The following is a 12925-nucleotide window of genomic DNA, read 5'->3' on the forward strand; positions in this document are numbered from 1 at the left end:
TCAGTCCACCCAGCCTTCGGCCGGCCCGACACCAGAGATGCCGAACTGCCTATTTTGAGTTCACAGAACAAGAGGTGCAAAATGGGGCTGATGATGAGAGGTCCCTGAGGAGGGAGGATGATGGGTCCCTGGGACAGGAAGGAGGTGATGGGGCCCAGGGTGATGGGGCCCTGGGAGAGGAAGGAGGTGATGGGAGCACAGGAGGCCTCTAGGGGTGAGGCTCTGTGGAAGGAGGGGAAGCCGTGGGGAAACTTGTTGCAGGGGCAGCTCTCCCAGCCTCGGCCGCCTGCTCCCACCCTTTTGGAACACCTCTAACCCCAGATAACCAGCTAACCTGGTTAACCGTCTTACCTTTGCAGCTGATCAGACCACTCCAACTAACCGTTTGGCTGCCCTCCCCAAAGGTAATTCATACTAATCGGGACCCTGGCCCAGCCCTCGCTAGGCCCGGGGAGGGTGGGGTCTCAGAGGAGAGCACTGCCCAGGAGGTGCTGGGTGGGCAGTGCGTCACCCCCACGCCCTGTCCAATCCGCTCCCTCCCTGAGCATCACAGCCTGGCTTCCTGCTCCAGGTGCAGGTTGAGCTTAGACATCCTTGGCTGCCTTTTCTCCTGCGTCCCTGACCTCTGAGCTCTCACCATGCCCATGGGGAGGCCTGTTCTCCTCTTTGGCCTCGGACATGCCTGTGGTCCCCTTGCTTCAAACCATCTGTGGGCCCACATTTTCTGCAGCCTCTCCATGTCCAGCACTATGTACCCACAAACAGTCTGCACACACGAATGGGGGCTCACCTTCCAGATTCTTCCAGTGATCGGCCAACATGTGGAAATGGCTGGTTCACGGAGCCATAGAGGGGGAAGTTATGCCACCCCACCAATCCGTAGTGGCGTGGCTTTATCCCCAGGCTGGGATGGCACTCACCCCCACTAAGGCAGCCCAGTGAGACTGGAGCCCCCAAACGGTGCTGCCTCCCCACTGATCGGAAGCCTGCTGGGCTCCTGTCCTGTCCTGTCCATCCCTGTGCGACCACATCCCCATCTCCTCCCTGGCCTGGTCCCCTTCCTCCCTCCCATCCCCTGAGCCTGTCTGCCTCGCTCAGCACCCACACACCCTCTGGCTCCTGCCCCTCAGAGCCGTGGGGTACAGAGTAGAAAATAATAATCCTGAGAAAACGAGACAAAGTCCACATTCCTCACTGGCTTTCCTAAATGTGAACACGCGTCTAGGGAAAAGCATTCCCAAGTGCTTGCCCTCCAAGATACCTGGAATGGGATGGCCAGTCCGACTCTCTCTGTGCCCTGCATCCTTGGGTTCTCTTGGAGAGGGAGGTGGGACTGGAGTCTCCTCTTTGTTCTCCCTTGACCCCCTGAGGGAAGGGGTGGTCCCTGTGCTGACCCTCCAGGGCAGGCTGGGGGTGGGCCCTGCTGTGGTGGCCTCCGCCCTCCAGGGACCTGTCCGTGGGTGTGGTCAGGGCTGGGGCCACCACAAGGACGGGCTGGCTCTAACTCGGGAGTCCTGCGCGGTGTCTTCTCCCTCTGCTGCCAGGACGGCCGGACAGACCGCGGGACCTGGAGCTCACCGACCTGGCCGAGAGGAGCGTGAGGCTGACCTGGATCCCAGGGGATGATAACAACAGCCCCATCACAGGTCAGCCAGGCCCTGCGCTCCGGGCCAGAGAAGAGGGTGGGGCAGCTGGGAGCTCGGAGGCCTGGCCCTGGGGTCGGTCCCCGTCCCCTCACTTGGCCCGTGCCCTGGGCTGTTTGCAGACCCCACGGAAGCCTTGTCTCCCTTTCAGTGTCTTGATAGGAACCCTCCCTGTGCCCCCTCTACCGAGGGAGGTTATAGAGAGAATGAAAACCATGGGGATGCTTTCAGGAAGAAGTCAGCTGACGCAGCCCCTGAAGCACTGTCTTCCTTGCCCTCAGACTATGTAGTCCAGTTCGAAGAGGACCAGTTCCAGCCAGGGGTGTGGCACGACCATTCCAAGTTCCCAGGCAGCGTCAACTCGGCTGTCCTGCAGCTGTCCCCGTACGTCAACTACCAGTTCCGGGTCATTGCTGTCAACGAGGTGGGCAGCAGCCACCCCAGCCTCCCGTCCGAGCGCTACAGAACCAGCGGGGCCCGTGAGTACCCGAGGGCTCACCCACGGCGGCGCTGGAGCAGGCACCCTGAGCTCCCACTGGGTGCCCCCAGCCCCCAGCCGTGTGGATTTGGGGCAAGTTTCTTAACGTCTCCGAGGCTTGGCTCCCTCATCTGTACTATCAGCACGGTGCCAGAGGGGCTGCGGTGAGGATTCCATTGGAAATGCGAGCACTCGTGTTAACTGTCATTTTTATTATTACTAATCCTGTATAATAAAAGGATAGCATGCAAATTGTCCCCTCGACCAGGAGTTCGACCAGGGGGCGAGGCCAGTAGGGGGAAAGGAGGGAGGCCCCAGCCGGCAGCTGCTAAGGACCCTACCAGTGCACGATTTTCGTGCACTGGGCCTCTAGAGCAGCGGTTCTCAACCTGTGGGTCGCGACCCCTTTATGGGTCGAATGACACGCAGCAGAAATGTGTGACCCGGTATTTTATCAGATTTCTTAATTACATATTGTTTTTGTGATTAATCACTATGCTTTAATTATGTTCAATTTGTAACAATGAAATTGGGGGTCACCACAACATGAGGAACTGTATTAAAGGGTCACGGCATTAGGAAGGTTGAGAACCACTGCTCTAGTGTTATTAATAATTTCGATGGTCTGCTTGGAAGAGAAGAGCTGTGGCAAACACTTGCAGCAGAAATATGTAACCCAGTATTTTATCAGATTTCTTTTCCTGGGTAATATTTAGATTTCTGAAATCACACTGGCTTGTTGACATCCCCAAAACGTTAAATGCTGGGGTGAACCCGCCTGCTATTAAACATATTTAGCGGCTGATCCATGAAGGGGATGATCCATGAGTTGGCTATGTGGGCATCTGAAGTGTGAAAAGCCTCATGACAAGTCTGTCTGAGAGGCATTGCAATTGAGAGGGGTTAATGAGCTAGGCACGCACGTCACACACGTGAGACACGACAGAGCAGGTTCCATTGCCCATGAGACGGGAGAGCAGAGAGACACAGAGGAACAGCGTAGGAGAGACCAGGCGGGTGGGAAGGAGCCAGGTGGTCACTACGCCCTGGACACATTGGACTTAAACTTTGTGCCAATTTGGGTTCCAGCCCCTGAGTCCAATCCCAGCGACGTGAAGGGAGAGGGGACCAGAAAGAACAACATGGAGATCACGTGGACGGTGAGTGTCCCCCAGCCCAGCCTCGAAGGCAGCAGTGTGCACCTGGGACCCCTCGCCCTTTATGCCTTTGACACCCCAAGGCCACAGGCTGGCTCAGACGGCCTGGCTGGTTTGGTGGCCACTCCTCTGCGTTGGACGTCCAGAAACCAAGCAGGAGCGTGTCTGTTAAGACAGGAGAGAGGAGCAGAGGTGGTTGGGGGCAATCAGGCAAAACCATAGAGAGCCAGCAAAATAAAACGGGCTTCTTTCTTCAGAAGAAGGAGGGGTTGAGCCCTAGCCAGTTTGGCTCAGTGGATAGAGCGTCGGCCTGTAGACCAAAGGGTCCTGGGTTCGATTCCGGCCAAGGGGGTGTACCTCGGTTGCAGGCTCCTTCCCAGCCCAGGCCCTGGTCAGGGCGAGTGCAGGAGGCAATCAATCGATGTGATTTCTCACATCGATATTTCTCTGTCTTTCCTTCTCTCTTCCACTCTAAAAATTAATGGGGGAAAAATCCTCCCGTGAGGATTAAAACAAGAAGAAGGAGGAGGAGGGGTTGAGGTTGGACTGGGAATGACTGGGCATAAACACCGTGCTCGCATGGGTGTGTTCTGGTTCCTTTCACGAGATTGCTGGGAGCGAGGAGAGGCCGGCGGCTGGTGTTGTCAGTGTAGACCTTCTCACAGTCAGGACTAGAGAACTCCAGGCCAGGTTTGAAGAACCCCATCTTCACTTTGGCTCACTGACTACATTTCCAAATCAGAATTGGATGTGTCACCTCAAAGTGACTTCCTTAAAAAATATATTTTTATTGATTTCAGAGAAGAAGGGAGAGGGAGAGAGAGAGATAGAAACATCAATGATGAGAGAGAATCATAGGTGGGCTGCCTCCTGCACACCCCACACTGGGACTTGAGCTTGCAACCTGGGCATGTGCCCTGACCCCTGACCGGAAATCGAACCGTGACCTCCTGGTTCATAGGTCGACGCCCAACCACTGAGCCACGCCAGGCAGGCATTAGAATGACTTTGTTTTCAAACTTGGCTGCTGAAATGCACTTCCATACTGTGGCCATGCATCATGGAAACAGGACACACAGGGTTGGGAGTCCAGACCATCCCCATCCTGCTGAGGGCCTGGTCTCCCAGCAGCCTCAGCAGCGGGGCCTGGCTGATCCCAGTCGCCGGCACATCCTCGGGGCTGTGCAGGGTCTGCTCCAGGTCCACAATCCATCCTGTGCCCTGGGACTGCTTGCCGCTGGAGCAGGCCCTTAGGGAGCAGAGGGCAGAGCTCCGCCCACTCTGAGAGGGCTGGGACCTGTTGGGAGGACAGGGCAGACCTGCGTGCCCTCAGGGAGAGCTGAAGTCGGCTCTGTAACTTTGAGTTCACGGGCAGGAGGCATGCAGTGGCTAACCCAGAGCTCATGCCTTTCTGACTTTGGAGAATATTATATTATCATCCATATTTTTTCTTGTTGCTCCACCGTAGGAAAGAGTCCTGTCCAAAATAAGGCCTTTGCTCCCTATGCACTTGCACACGTGGGAGTCGCGGTGATGAGGTCTCAGGGGACGCCTTTGTCACAGAAAATCTGTGTGCTGCTGGGTTCATGGGACTCGGCTCTTGGAGGACTCAGTGAGGGTGGGGGCTGGGCAGCGTTGGGCAGATCTGGAGGGGTGCCTGGGGGAGAAGGAGACGAGCTGTGGGTGGGTCTGGGCCCCCCACCTGCCCCTCCACCTCTGCCCTCTGTCTCTCCCCACCCAGCCCATGAATGCCACCTCCGCCTTTGGCCCCAACCTGCGCTACATCGTCAAGTGGCGGCGGAGAGAGACTCGAGAGACCTGGAACAACGCCACCGTGTGGGGCTCCCGCTTCGTGGTAGGGCAGACCCCGGTCTACGTGCCCTACGAGATCCGAGTGCAGGCCGAGAATGACTTCGGGAAGGGCCCGGAGCCAGACACGGTCATCGGTTACTCCGGGGAAGATTGTGAGTATCTTCCCCCGGCCCCCGCCCGGGACCCTCCCGGCTGGGCTGCATAAGGGCCACCCTCACAGACTAGGGACCTCGGGTGGGTCGTGGGACTTCCCAGAACCGGGAGGACAGCTAGTTCCCGGGAAAGAGGAAGCAGTGACCTACATAGCAACAGATGGGCCCTCATAGTGTCGGGAGCGGAAGTGCGTCATCTGGACACCAGTTAAAATTACTCAGCGTCATCACCTAGCCCAACACTCTCATTTGATGGATGTGAACACAGGCCCCGCGAGGAAAATGTTGGCCATATTACACAACAGCAAGTGCTGGGCGTGAAAATCGAACCCAGGCCTTCTGATCTGCCCGTTGCCAATCCTCGCTGCACCAAGAAAGACTTCAGGACTGTGTGTCCCGAGGAGCCATTAGCTCCTCCCAGGAAGCAGGGCCACGGGCCAGACTCCTCCCCAGGCTCCCCCGGGCAGCCTTCGGGGATGGAGAAGGTCTGCAGAGCCTCAGACTGGAGCCACCCAGACCAGCCTCCTGCCAGCATTCCCAGGGATGCTCTCACCCTCAGAATTGAGCATAAAAAGAGAAGTCCCTTAGGGGCTTGCAGTGGGTGAATCAATGAGATTCTGGACATATATGTGGCAGCAGGTGCCTGGCTTCCCAGGCGGTGGTGGCTTCTTTGTCCCCAGCACATCAATCCGGTAGACAGCTGAGCAAGGCAAGAGAGGCAGTGGAGCACCACCACCACTCCCCTACCCCCCCAGTCAGGGTGATTTGTACCCCAGTGGGTCTGGGTCTGATCTAAGAAGAGATCATGGTGCGGGGTGGGGGCTGGGGAGAGTATAGGGAGGAGTGGAGTCACAGGGGCAACGCTGGAGTCAGGGGCCAGGCCAGCAATGTTTGAACAGTGAGATGGGAAGAAGTGAGGGTTCGGCCCTGTGCCCCACTTTCCTGGAGGTGATTGTGGATTGAAGGAGATAAGTGGGTGGCAGGGGGGCAGGTCAGCAGGCCCTCTGTCCATCCCACTCCTCATCTCCATGGTGGCAGACACTTCTGGACAGGAGACTACTGGATGGCAAGTATGGAATGGGCAGCATCTGGTCATGAACTTCATGGATCGCCCCATAGTCTCCATTGCATCTGTACTCTGTGGCCTCTGCTCTGATGGAGTAGAGGGGATGAGGCCGAACTGCTTCTGCAGCAGAATGGAGATAGGGGGTGGGAATCAGTTATGGGGAGGGAGTGGCCCTCCCATTCCAGGTAGCCATGGATAAGGTGCCTTTATTCTGGTGGTCATGTTTCCTGGCAGGAAGCAAATGCCACTCAAGGCGGACTATTTCTAATGTAAGCACAGGGCTCGAGGGGAAACAGCACAGTATGGTGACCACATGGAGGGCTGGGGATGACTCTGAGCCTTGAAGGGGCAGGGGGTGGGTGAATCACCATGCCATTGAGGGCCACCCACAGGAACCGGGGCCTTGGGCAGAAGAATGCAATGCTGTCAACCGTCAGCCCCACAAACAGGCGGCAAGGGGCATAGCTACCTCTCCTGCCCCAGGATCTCCTGTTGGCGCCCATTGGGCAAACACATCCGGAAACCTGAGAACAAGGGAGCCCAGCTGACTTGGTCCAGGAAGGGCAGCCTCCTGGGACATGCCGTAGGGTGGGGAAGGGTGGAGAAGCAGTGGAGGGGCAAACGGAGACGGCCCGGCATGTGAGGGTAGCAAACCCCGCCCTCCTACCCCGGCTGCCACCCTTTTGTTCTGAGCCTTTCCCCACTCCTCCAAGTACAGTCTGATGGAGAAGACAGAGTCCCTACCCTCAGGGTCCAGGGTGGGGAGGAGGTATGGGCAGCAGAGAAAAGTGGAGGGGAACTGGGGGTCCTGGGGCTAACCCTGCCGGCATAACCTGCTCTCTGTCCCAACACATTGCAGATCCCAGGGCTGCACCCACTGACGTTAAAATCCGAGTCCTGAACAGCACAGCCATCAGCCTTCAGTGGAACCGCGTCTACTCCGACACGGTCCAGGGCCAGCTCAGAGAGTACCGAGTGAGGAAGCCAGCTCCCAGCCCCGCCTAACCTCCCGCTCCATAACCAGGGCCAGGGGTAGCAGGTGCAGGCCAGGAGGCATTTGGAAGGGGGCCTCAGGGTCGCTGTGGAACCCAGAGTTGATTCAAGAAGATGATGTCTAGGGTTAGCTCCTCAAAATTATATTCATATATATACATGGACACACCCCCAGATGTGTCCTGCAGCGGATATGCTGAGAGAGTGTGCTCAGCAGAAAATCACGTGAAGGGCAGTGGCTTGGGTGGAGGTTGCATCGCACGCCGTGCCTGTAAGGCGTGAGTGGATACACGCGCGTGCACAGAAGCTCTGTTGAAGCACCACCGAGCTACACCCTGCCTGCTCCTAATGGTCCCCGCTGGGCTGCTTGCCTCTCCCGGTCTGATTGTGACGCCCCAACTAACAGGTGTAACCGCTAACAGGGTGCAAAGGCCTTCCCTGTGGTCGCAACCACGCCAGGTAATCCAGCACAGGGGCCATCCCGGCTCCTGGCTTCAGGTCTTCCTGCCTGGGAGCGGTTTCTGCTCAGTCTTCTCTCTTGTTTGAAAGGGTGAGCTGAGTTGGGGGAAAGGGAGAGAAACCCAGGATAAGCCAGGCTCTTCCTAGGAATGGCTCTGTTTAAAAGGGGCCTGGGAAGCGAGGGAGGCTGTAGCCACGGGATAGTCACACAGGTTCTGTGACCTCAGAGGTCATTGGTGGAGCGTTGGCTGGTGGATAATCGGGGGCAGAATGGAGGGACCGGTCTCTTCTTGGGAAATGAATGTGTAAGTGGGGGAGGCAGGCAAGATGGTGTGCACTCTTGAACGAGCTCTTCCCTAACAGTTGGCTTGTACCTTTAACCTCCTTGCCTGAAGGTTTTTCTGGCTAAAGGTCCCTCTGGGTGCCCTCGTAAGTCTGGACTTCCTCCTTATCTTGCCGACGGAGGCCTAGGTGGCGCTGGTGTGGCAGCCTCACCTGGCGCTTCCTACCCACTGCTAACCAGACCTCGTGTCACACACGCTCTCAGCCTTACCTGTGACACTGCCACCGTCCATAGGCCATCCCGTCCCAGCTCTTGCCACCAGGCGGCCTGGCATCTCACTGCCTTGGACACCGATTCTAAAGGTCTTCAGACAATGTTAAAAGCAACATCTGACTTCAAAGCGTTAAAACAACCCTTTCTCATATTCAGACTTGTGGGGGTAGCCCGCTATTTTTCAGCTCCTCCTGCCGCCTGTCTTAAACCGTACTAATCCCACTCAGGGGACTCGGCCTCTGAGCCCGGGACAGAGCTTGCCATGCTTGGACCCTTGGCTGGTATTTGTGGTTTTGGCACAGACTCCCTGAGCAACCGGGTCCCCAGCTTCGAAATCAGGCTCATGGTGGAGCGGCGCAGCTGTGAGCCTGGCCAGCTGGCCTCTCCTCCAGAGAGGCGATTGAAACCAAACACCCTGTTTCTTGTTTGACATCAGTTCAGACTCGCTAGTGGCTAACGCACGGGGACGGTCGGCCACCTCCCCGGCCCTGTGTGGGACTGATGAGTTCATTTGGGATTCGGAGCCTGTGGCAGCAAAGGGAAGACCGGTCACTACCACCACCACCACTAACCACTAACCCAGCTCTGCCTGACGCCCCCTCACCGGCCTGCTTCTGTCCTGAAGGCCTACTACTGGCGGGAGAGCAGCTTACTGAAGAGCCTGTGGGTGTCTCAGAAGAGACAGCAAGCCGGCTTCCCTGGTGACCGCCTCCGGGGTGTGGTGTCCCGCCTCTTTCCCTACAGTAACTACAAGCTGGAGATGGTTGTGGTCAATGGGAGAGGCGATGGGCCTCGCAGTGAGACCAAGGAGTTCACCACCCCGGAAGGAGGTAGGTCTGACCTGCAGCTCTTCGGGGTGGGGCAGGTCAAGGTACCAACATTCAGGTGGACATGGAGCAGCTCCGTGGTGGCTTGGCACGGACAGCACCAGTTGACCTCTGCATGACCTCAAGGAGCTGATGACCCGTGAGCTGAGCAGCTCCTACCATTCCCACACGGCACCGTGTCACCTGTCTGGCCTGCCCTGCTGAGGTTGTACCTCAAGAGAACACTTGTGTGGTCTGATGATGTGATTCCAGACGGGCACACAGACTGACGCCCAGGGCACTGCGGGAGCCCGGGCTGCCTGCCACCTGAGGCTGAAGCAGTCACCCTGACCACCTAGAGGCATCGGTCAGTGGACCAGCAGCCAGGACCTGCAGAGCTCTCGCCACTGCAATCAAGAAGCTTTCGCTGAGGTCGTAGGCCCGCGGGTGCCGTGGCCCTGCAGAGGGGCGCCTGCCGATTGCAGGTTCATGGTTGGAGGCAGACCCCTACAAAGACCCCAGTCCATCTCCTGTTCTAGCCAGTCTTTTCTCATCAGCTTGGCGCTTTCTTCGCCCGTTTCTGTTTCTCCTCCCTCCCTTCTCAGCTGTTATTTTCCTCTTCTCTTCCTCCTCTCTCGACTCTCCTTTGTTCTTCTCTCTTTCTTTCTTTCTTTTTTTTTAATCTATTAATTTTGGAGATAGAGGAAGAGAGAGAGAAACATTGATTTGTTGTTCCACTTATTTATGCATTCATTGTTGATTCTTGTATGTGCTCTACTTGGAATCAACCCACAACCTTGGTGTATTGGGACGGCGCTCTACCCAACTGAGCTAACCGGCCCGGGCCCCTCTTGCTTTCTTTATTCCTGTCTTTCCCTCCACCTTGTTTGTGTTTGTGTTTGTGTGTGTGTGTTTTTAATGTGTTTTCAGGGAAAGGAAGAGAAAGAAGGGGAGAGAGAGAAACATCAGTGATGAAAGAGAATCATTGATCTGCCTCCTGCAGGCCCCGTACAGGGGACCAAGCCCACAACCCGGGCATGTGCCCTGACCAGGAATCGAACCGTGACCTCCTGGTTCACGGGTCAACGCTCAACCACTGAGCCACACCAGCCAGGCTTGTCTTGGTTTTGATAATCAGCCTCCTTCCATCTCTCCTGCCCCTCACCTGTCCACGTGCTCCATCTGGGCTTTTCCTCTCCCCCCTGAGCCCAGCATCCTCAGCTCAGACACGTGGGCCTGCTGCTTGGACCTGGAGGTGAGAATCCTTGTCTGAGGACACGGAGCCCGGCCTCCATAGGAAACAGTGACAGTTGTTTCCCTGCCTGAGACGTGCTCTGCCCCTCTTGGGGGTATCTTCGCAGCATCGGAGCCTAACGTGCTAAAGGAACCCTCGATTTACTTCTCCCATTTAAACAGAGTCGGAGCCAGGCTTGTCCTGAACTGGGGGAGCCCAGGATGGGCCTTGGGCTCTGGCTTGGCAGCTGCCTAGCGTGGGGGTTGCCCGAGTTCAGCGCCTTCATACTTGTGCTTTGTTTTGTTTTCCTCAACCTGCCCGCCCCCTCCCGCTCCCCCTCACCTCCCCCACTCTCTTCTCCTTCCCCAAGTACCCAGCGCCCCCAGGCGCTTCCGAGTCCGGCAGCCCAACCTGCAGACAATCAACCTGGAGTGGGACCACCCGGAACACCCCAACGGCATCCTGACTGGGTATTCTCTCCGATACCTGCCCTGTACGTTTCGCTCTGCTTGCTCTTAGCTAATCTAGGAGTCAGGAGCCCTATGCTCACCACTTTGCCTGAGGATCCCAGGGGCCCTGGGGTGTAGATAGAGGGCACTGCCAGGGGAACAGCTCCCCCAGGATTAGGGGAGGCAGTTGAGACCCAGCCCTGCTTTCCTAACACAGGTCCCTCTAGTTGCCTGTGTGACAAAGGGAACTTCTGGTCTAATGAGGGGTCCAACCCCAGCCCTCGGGAATCCTATAGTCCCAACACCTATGAGTCTAGGAGAGGGCCCCTCCTCTGACAGAACGGCATCCGATGGGGTAGTCAGTGCCCGCACAGGACTCCACACAGCACTCGGCCACTCAGCAAGGTGTCAGTTATGGGAAGGTAGCTGTATGGAGACCTGGCGAGAACTTGGAGTGACCCCATCAGGAGCTCACCTCAGGAGTTCAGTGTCACCCTGCAGGGACAGGAGTGTCCTTGCATTTGAAAAACGTGACCCCCTCTGCCCTCTAAAGTAGGCAATGTTGCCGCTCAGTGGGACGCTCTAAGGCAGTGGTTCTCAACCTTCTAGCCCTTTAAATACAGTTCCTCATGTTGTGACCCAACCATAAAATTATTTTCATTGCTACTTCATAACTGTAATGTTGCTACTGTTATGAATCATAATGTAAATATCTGATATGCAGGATGGTCTTAGGCGACCCCTGTGAAAGGGTCGTTCGACAGCCAAAGGGGTCGCGACCCACAGGTTGAGAACCGCTGCTCTAAGGGCTGGGTATTGTGTTAATGATTTCAACACATTGCAGACTGGATCACGAGAATTCTCGTGTTTTTCTGTCCTAAGGCTTGTGGCCAATCATGAGAATTCGTTAAAAGGATATTAGCTTGTAAGAACATGTAACAAATAACTCCAAAATGCAATGGGTATTTAATTTTAAAGCGTGCCTTTATGTAAAACGTTTTTTGTACTCGTTCAATAGAAACTTACTAGTATCTGGCCCCTGGGTAAAGCTAGCAATAAAGCTACTGGTCCGAAATGTGTTAATGCCCAGCTGTGTGCTCTGTGCTGCTCCAGATCCAGTCTGAGGTGACCAGAGATGTACCTTCAAGGTACCCTGAACAGGCTTTTTACAAAGGAAGCATTAAGTAGAAGCTCTAGTGCAAGCATGTCAAACTCAAAGGCCAACACAAGCCAAATAAATGAGGCCTGTGGCCCCCGGGCCACGAGTTTGACATGCTTGCTCTAGTGCAGTGGTTCTCAACCTTGGCTGCACATTAGAATCACCTGGGAATCTTTTTAAAATCCGCCAGCATGCACGGTGTCACCCTTTCCGGGCATGCAACCTGATGAGATGACAGGAGCTAGCTGTGCCCACTCGCAGTGCAAGATGAGCCCTGCAAGACTGACTTCCTTCTGCTTGGTTGAGCCTCTGTCATGACGTTACAGCCAGGGTTTCCATGATATAGGATAAAACAGTTTTTGTGAGTGCGTGACAAAACAAGCAAAATCTCTGACTCAAAATTCTTCTGTGTGCCAACCCTAATTCTTGGAGAACATTTTATGCCTACTTGATATCTCTTAAGGTGCATTTGTGTGAAGAACTTTGAAGAAATAATAAAATTCATTCGAGTGACAAAAACACAGTATATGATGACGAAAGATACATTTATTTTTTAATGTATATATGTACACTGATAGTCCGACAGAAAACTTTATGACTCCCTTTGATATTATCAGTGGGACTTTTGCTGCTGCATCACTGATGACAGATATTTTTCCATCAGGTTTATGTTTCTTGACCTGCAGAGATATGCACGAGCTACTACTTTCATCAGCCAGGCTACGCCTATAGGAGACTAAACAAAATTCATTACTGAGAACAAAGATTCACAAGCATATGTGGATGAAACCAAAACACTGGTTCAGATCTAGGAAGGCAGGGAGAGTTAAGGCAGAGGCATAGAAACTGCTCTTCCCCTCCTCTCGTCAATCCATGTCGATGGTCTTAAGATAACTTGTTATGTAAAATGATTTATTTATCTAGATGCACCTACACGGAATTATCTTTAAAAAAAAGTCGA

The 12925-nt window shown here is 55.2% G+C and overlaps 1 protein-coding gene across 1 annotated transcript in view; it reads left to right on the plus strand.

The window, feature by feature from the left end:
* The window catches only part of NFASC (neurofascin), a 76096-nt gene that overhangs the window by 35841 nt on the left and 27330 nt on the right, over window positions 1–12925 (plus strand). The window contains exons 15-22 of the mRNA XM_023758993.1: window positions 360–404; window positions 1545–1646; window positions 1925–2122; window positions 3211–3281; window positions 5020–5242; window positions 7168–7283; window positions 8942–9146; window positions 10727–10849. Of these exons, the coding sequence (XP_023614761.1) occupies window positions 360–404; window positions 1545–1646; window positions 1925–2122; window positions 3211–3281; window positions 5020–5242; window positions 7168–7283; window positions 8942–9146; window positions 10727–10849 (1083 nt within the window). The remainder of the gene's footprint in view (window positions 1–359; window positions 405–1544; window positions 1647–1924; window positions 2123–3210; window positions 3282–5019; window positions 5243–7167; window positions 7284–8941; window positions 9147–10726; window positions 10850–12925) is intronic.

Source organism: Myotis lucifugus, unplaced genomic scaffold (genome assembly GCF_000147115.1).
Source record: "Myotis lucifugus unplaced genomic scaffold, Myoluc2.0 scaffold_145, whole genome shotgun sequence".
NCBI classification, from domain to species: domain Eukaryota; kingdom Metazoa; phylum Chordata; class Mammalia; order Chiroptera; family Vespertilionidae; genus Myotis; species Myotis lucifugus.